The sequence below is a fragment of the Panicum hallii genome, chromosome 7, assembly GCF_002211085.1.
Source record: "Panicum hallii strain FIL2 chromosome 7, PHallii_v3.1, whole genome shotgun sequence".
In the NCBI taxonomy this organism is placed as follows: domain Eukaryota; kingdom Viridiplantae; phylum Streptophyta; class Magnoliopsida; order Poales; family Poaceae; genus Panicum; species Panicum hallii.
The window spans coordinates 28,393,314-28,400,314 of record NC_038048.1 but is presented as its reverse complement, the minus strand read 5'-3'; the positions used below and the strand labels follow the sequence as shown (position 1 = coordinate 28,400,314).

General features: G+C 50.4%; 1 protein-coding gene across 1 annotated transcript; it reads right to left on the bottom strand.

Moving 5' to 3' along the window:
- LOC112899033 (7-deoxyloganetin glucosyltransferase-like) lies at positions 1-1,875 on the bottom strand. Its single transcript, XM_025967362.1, has one exon. The coding sequence runs from the start codon at positions 1,645-1,647 to the stop codon at positions 148-150; it is 1,500 nt and encodes a 499-aa protein (XP_025823147.1). The 5' UTR covers positions 1,648-1,875; the 3' UTR covers positions 1-147.
- Positions 1,876-7,001: the final 5,126 nt, after the last annotated feature.

Below are 7,001 nucleotides of genomic sequence, written 5' to 3'. Positions count from 1 at the left end.
TTCGGATCATCATGAAGGACAATTTATAATATGATGAGGCGGCGATTATCGGGATTTGAGAGTCAAAAGTGGAGATAGCAAATTGGAGACGAAACGCACAATCGAAGCCATGCTCCTGTCGATGGCCCAACCAATATCTGCCAACAATCACGCGTCGACAGCTTGTCCCTTCTTCTTGGACAGCAGCACCTCGTCGATGACCTTGTCGAGGTTGGTCTCCGCCGGCCCACCCGGCAGCGTCACCTTCACGGCCTTCTCCTTCCACTCCTCCGCGCGCCGGCGCATCTCCCGCCCCTTCTCCCCGTCCATGGCCTCCTTTATGATCGCCGCCACCTCGTCCCGCCGCACCTCGCCGCCGATCTCCATCCCGACGCCCCACTCGGTGCGCTTGTACCGGCAGTTGGTCTGCTGCTCGGCGAAGAAGGGCCAGCTGACCATGGGCACCCCGGCGCAGAGGCTCTCCAGCGTGGAGTTCCAGCCGGAGTGCGTGAGGAACACCCCCACCGCCTCGTGCTGGATCACCGCCTCCTGCGGGCACCACGTCGGCAGCAGTGCGCGGCCCTCGACGGCGGCCGCGAACTCCGGCGGAAGCACGGCGGAGTCGCCCTTCACGAGGTCCGGCCGGATGTTCCACACGAACGGGTAGCCGCTGCTGGCCAGCCCCCACGCGAACTCCAGAAGCTGCGAGTTGGTCATGACGGTGATGCTGCCGTAGTTCACATATACGACGGAGCGCGGCATGCGGCCGGCGAGCCAGTCGAGGATGCCGTCCTCCTCCTTCCAGAGGTTGGATCCGAGCCCGGCGAGCGGAGTGCCGACGGGGATCTCCAGGCGCTCGCGGAGGATGAGCGGGCCGACGGAGTACACGGGCGGGAGGATGGCGCGCATGGCGTCGAGCGTGGCGCCCTCGAGGTCCTCGAAGGTGTTGACGATGACGGCGTCGGGCAGCGACAGCCGCTCGGCCTCGCGGAGGAGGAAGTTAAGCATGATGTCCGCACGGTCCGTCGTGCGGATGAAGCTGGGGAAGTCACGCAGCTGCACACCGTCGCACATGCCGCGGGCGCCGGTGACGACGGTGGCGAGGTGCCCGCCGGCGACGTCCACGAGGTCGGCCTCGTCCCTGAACGGCACTAGGCTGCGATCGATGAGGCCGCGGTAGTTGCGGTAGCCCATAAAGCCGCAGGCGCTCGCGGTCCAGAGCGCGGCGACCGGCACGCCGATCTCCCGGGCGGCGTCGAAGCCGAAGGACATGACTGCGTCGATGACGAGGCAGGTGACCGGCGGCGCAGGAGACCCGCTGCCGTTGTTGAGCCTGGCGAGGAGGGACCGGAGGTGGGGGAGGCAGGTGGTCATGGTGGAGTAGCAGAGCGCGGGGATGTCCTGCGTGGCGTCGGAGTCGGACGGCGGGAGCCCGTCGGGGATGGCGTCGAAGCGGAACCCGGGGACGCTGGCGAGCGAGGCGGCGCCGCGCGAGCGGAGGAGGCGGCGGTGGTTGAACTCGGTGTTGACGAAGGTGACGTGGAAGCCCCGCGCGTGGAGGAGCTTGGCGAGCTTGAGCATCGGCGTGACGTGGCCCTGCGCCGGGTACGGCATGCACACCGCGTGCGGCTGCTGCCGCGTCTCCCCCGCCGCTGTTTCCGAACCCATGGTCGATCAGCTGATGAGGTCGCTGGGCTAGGCGCTCGATCCCTCTCTGCTGCAGAGATTGGCAAGTGAGTCTGCTCGGTTGCTCGGGAAGTGAGGTGACTCCGCTTTATAGCCGCCCAGACTTTATCTGCGTCTTGGAGGAGCAACGGGAACGGACAAGCTGCCGGCAGCGGCAGCTCTCGCAGCTCCGCCCTCCGCGGAGTCCGTGGGGAACTGTTAATGGCGAGGCCACATGGCATGTATACTATACAATTCTAGCTCGCCGACACACCAATCAGCGTCCCGTCTGCTGCACATGCAGAGCTCGCTCGCGCTCAGCAGTCCTCTAAACAATTCCTCACGCGGCGCTCGTCGGACGGCAAGCTGGGGAAATCATGTGATCACATATGGCGAGGCATGGCAGGATTGGCGGCGTGCAGCCGGATCCTGCGTGCCTCACTCACGTAGCAGCCAGATCCTACGGCCAGGGACTAATCACCGACGACTTTAACGGCGCCAAACACAACAATGCATGTTGACAGCCACCAACTCAACTATCGTATCATCGTTGACGCTAAAATTTTGCAGGATAATTTATAGAAGGAAAATGAAGCTGATGGGGGTCCTATAAAGAGCCATTTGAATTCTTGATCAAAGCTGTCAGGAGAATCCAGTTAAAGATGATGTCGCGTTGTTTAAAAGCAATATGGACTCGGTCAAGATGGCTGAGTGCAATTCAAATCGGACTGGGAGATGACGTTATCAAAAAATTTTACTAGAGTCCGTTTTTCCTTTGGAAATTTTGTAAATACAGTAGTTTTATCTCGTTCAAGTTAAGTTTAGCGTGTCGTAATCAACTAGTATCTTTATTTTCATAGTACAAAAAGGAGCAGTCAGGGTTTTTATCTTTATTTTCAGAGTATAAAATGGAGCAGTCAAGGTTTATAAAAAGGTTAATTATCAATTAATATAACTTTTCTCGGCACTTTGCCAAAAACCTAGGAGTAAGAGTAGAGTATTTTTTTCTCGGCGAATTCATCAGCAAGTAGGGCTGCATCGGATTGATCTCCGGCTTGTTGGTAAATTCGTGTTTATCAGATTCTCTAAGCCTTAGCTCCCAGCGTCTAGTTTAATCTACCAAGTTATCGATATCTATCAAATTCTTGTAAAGCTGCATCGTTCGATCTCTAGTTCTTAATAGATTTCACAATTTATCTAGTGGCAATCATCGGATTATCAGTTTTATCTAATCTTTCCACGCAGCAATTCCATAGCCGATTTCTTCTTTGATTCTCACTAAAACTATCAAGTTATCCGTGATCTTGAACTTCGTTGTGGATAATCTGATCGGCTAATTTGTTTGCCTCATTATTATTATCTCAAACCGTCTCAGTTAGGTCCGATGCTTGAACAATAATGATAAGTCAAGTCTTATCAGCTAGGTTGGTTTATCAAATAATGATAGTATGATTGTGATAGCTCAAAAGCATCGATCTGCCTCCTTGGCCGATCTCGGAATTAATGATCTCGGAATTAATGATAAGCATAAATTCTTATATAGTTAGATGCATCGGTCAATTATATTTGAGTTATCGCCCTGCTAACGTTGTCTCGGTTAAGTATGATCCGACTAATAGTGACGATAAGTTTGGTTTAACTAGGCGTACATATTCAATTATAAAGTTTTTATTCTTAATCCTGCTTCGTCTCGAATCGGCTTTGCAGCCGATGTATGGATATACATATCGAGCACACCCAGCCGATATGCTCCTCGGAACTCTTCGGAATCCTAGCCGATGTGTTTCTTATTATTTACTGATTAAATTTCTTTTTGTCAATTACAGGTCAAATTGACTGGCACGCCCCGAATCTAAATTTGCAAGACTCTCAGACCTTAGCATATCGTGCTTCGCAAGATTCACCGTCCGATTTTTTCAGCAACAATCATCCATTCATCCTACATTGGAAACTCAACGGCGTGCACCTTTTGTCATCCTCGGCCTTTTCATTGTTGCGAGCTGACGTATAGGGGTGTAAATTGGTGACCCTTAGGGGCACCGCCAATCCTTTTTAGTTCAAAATAGGATCTTATTTTAAAATAGTAGTACAAATATTTAAACTAAAGAGTGTTGGTGATCACAGATCAGACACTCAAAACTGCATCATGTCTCTATAGTCACATGTCGGAAAATACAAAAACCAAAGCTGACTATTTATATCACGATGCCATAAGCAAAGCCAGCTCATCAGGAACGTCTAGGAGTATCAGCTAGTACCGTGCGTGCTAGTAGTGCAGGATTAATTTAGTATATTGTCAGGTTACATTGAACTTAATTTGGAGGCTATTAACTTATTATTAACAATATGGCAGTTACGGGCCAAATCCTCTAGGAATTGAAGCTCAATTGTTGATAACAATTGTTTTTAGTTATTTGAAATAGATGCGCGGCCTTAAGGCCAGTTTTGGAGCTGTATTTAGCACCAATGCAGACACTACTTCATCCTAACGATATAGCAACAAAAGAGTGACAGATATGAATGAGATAATATAATAGCACTATATATACCCAGCCGCTTGAAGGAAACTGAAGATGATGAGCTTGCACGTTGAAAAGTTCAGGTTACCAAATAAGCGTCCGGTTCTCCAATTAGGTAATGATTTAGTGCAAAATATGTTGTATGCCTCCACCAATCTAAAAACGCGTTACTAATCTAGGCTTCAGATGCAAAATACGCTATCGGCTAAAAGCGAGAAAGCAGCGGGGTTCTCTTCAAGAGAGCTGGAACAGCCCAGAGCATCTTTCGAACCAAATAGTCAGAGTGCTGTCAACCAGGAAATGCACTGCTAGGATCTCTACAAATGCATTTTTATTAGACCTTGTTGCTTTGTACTTGCAGGCTGACTTCGCTAGCCAGCTAGACGTACTGGTTCCAATTTGAAAATGAAAAAATTTCTCATGTACCATTAGTTAAACTCTAAGGCTGAGTCCAGTGCATCACCTCACTCTCGCCCCGCCACGTCAGCTCTCGCCCCCACTCTCACTCCACTCTCACCCCACCCCTCCAATGCAGAGGCTATAGTGTCAACTCTCACTTCTCTCTCCTCCACGTCAGTTTTTCTTTTTCAGATTTAATTATTTCACTCTCTTTTGTTCGCGTACGGAAAATAATTCAATAAACTAATTTTATTCAACTAAAAAAATTACCGACTACATCATAATTAAAAAGGAAATGATTGTGACCCGTCGGACTGCAAGAGATCGGTGAAGGTATGAAAATCTGGAGACCAACCGGTCATGGTGGAAGAGATTTTGGATTGTAGAGGAAAGAAATGAGCTCAAATGGGGTGTGGAAGGAGTGAAAACCGGGTGGGGTATTTATAGGGGGTTGGAGATGAAATTTGAAATTTTTTGCAATTTTTTTCGAATTTTTTGGAGTTCAAACGGTCAAATAACGGCTAGTTCAACGGATAGTCCGCATGGACCAATCAAAACGCGCCATGTCACGTCCTCTCGCCCGGGGCCCGCCGCGCCAACGCACCGCCTCACTACCGCCTGCCTACCGCCCCGCCGCGCCTGCCAACGTGGGCGAGAGCGGAGCCATAGCGCCCGCTCTCGCCCGGTGGTAGCACTACCGCCTTCTCTCTCCCTCTCGCCTCACTCTCGCCTGGGCTGGAGCGATAGGGGGGCAGTATCGCCCCCCATTGGCACCAGTCTAAATCCTTATATGCCACTGTCAGTGATTGTGGTGGAACCCACCGCATGGTAGGGGCTCGGTGGAGGAGGCCAGGAGGGGTATGGAGGAGCGCCATGGCGGGCCGGCGGCGGCGGAGCAGAGTGGAGCAGGACACAGCGGCGGAAGGAGCGGAGGGATCGATGCGGCGGCGAAGGGACCGATGCGGTGGCTTCGGCGCGCGAGAGAGAGGGAGAGGGAGAGGTAGCAGCGGTGTCGGGGGTGGCTGGACCCGGTGGAGGGCCGGTAGGTGTTACTGCCGGCGCCCTCCCGGACCGGCGGAGAAGGGGAGGAGCGGGGATTTGCAGGAGCGGCGGGTGCAGTATCTGCAGGTGGCCACCGTGGGTGGGGAGCAGGAAGAGGGAGTGGGGAGCAAGGAGAGGGGTGCGAGGAGGAAGAAAGATGCAGTGAGGGGAGGAGGGCGATTCCTATCAATACGGAGGGGGAGCGGCCGGCATTGTCAGAGACGTTGCGGCTCGACGTTGAATACCGTTTGGTATTGGGAGCAAATTTCCAATATCACATCCAAGCAGCTGATATTCAATGCTTCCAATGCTAATTCCGAAATCTGGACTTTAATATCTACATCCAAACGGACTGTTACAATTATTGCAGAGAAGACTCAGTCCATTTTACGCATGGATGGATATATGTACAACTGAAGTATGGACAAAATGTACCTAGAGAAAGATGCTGGCAACGTAGAGGCCTGTACCATTTCCATCTATCTCTCGGTTATTGATCCATCTGCCATCTACACGTTGGTGTGTTGTATCTAAAAAATAAGGCTCAAATCATCTCTCTCCAAGCTAGGTGAGTAAATTTGTCTATCTCCTTCGGTTATTTTAACACATCACCAAAATATTTTAGTACTACTCATGTTGACAAGAGCATTTTGTAGGGTTTATTGCTGATGATGGTGGGGTTAAGATCAGTCTCATTGAAGTTTCGTAAGAGTTTTATATCATTAAATTTTGCTGATGTGGTAGGATTATTATGAGAAAAGAAAAGGGAGAGTTTTATTGAATGAAAGAGTAGTTTTATCCCCGTAACATCGTCTGGCTCGCTTACCAAATTTTTACTCTCGGTAAAACTATACACTATGCATTAAGATTGGTCTTAGGGGTGTGCTATTTACAAGAGCCTTTTGCTTCTTAGCGTCGCCAATGGTACCCAAGTGGTGACTTTGTTGTACCGGTTAACTTTTCTACAAATTAAAGCCGGGCCGACGATGCCTTTGTCCCTTTCCTACCGATTAATTACTTCTGCTTTTCCACGGAGATATGAACACGCGCGCCGCGCGGCACGAGATCCCGCCCCCTTGCATGCGCTTGGTTGGAGCTATTCAGCTATAGAACAATCGTTCACTTGCCGCTCCCAATTGATCCTCTTTTTTTATCACACCTAGCAACTAATCTGTTTTTCCTTAGCACGAGACATTGACATGCTACTTTCTTTAACTTTTTCTTTTGCAAGCTACACAACCATTTTACGGGGCAACAGCACATGCTGCTACTTATGTCCTATTGCTACACCAGCTCAAAACAATCTAGGAATACCAAGAAACTTGAGCTTTCGGACACACTTCTAAACGTCAGCAACCATGAATTATCATCCCAATAACGACCACAATACAACGATCA

Excerpts from the sequence above, each read along its gene's own strand:
- LOC112899033 (XM_025967362.1), bottom strand. The coding sequence starts at position 1,647 with ATGGGTTCGGAAACAGCGGCGGGGGAGACGCGGCAGCAGCCGCACGCG.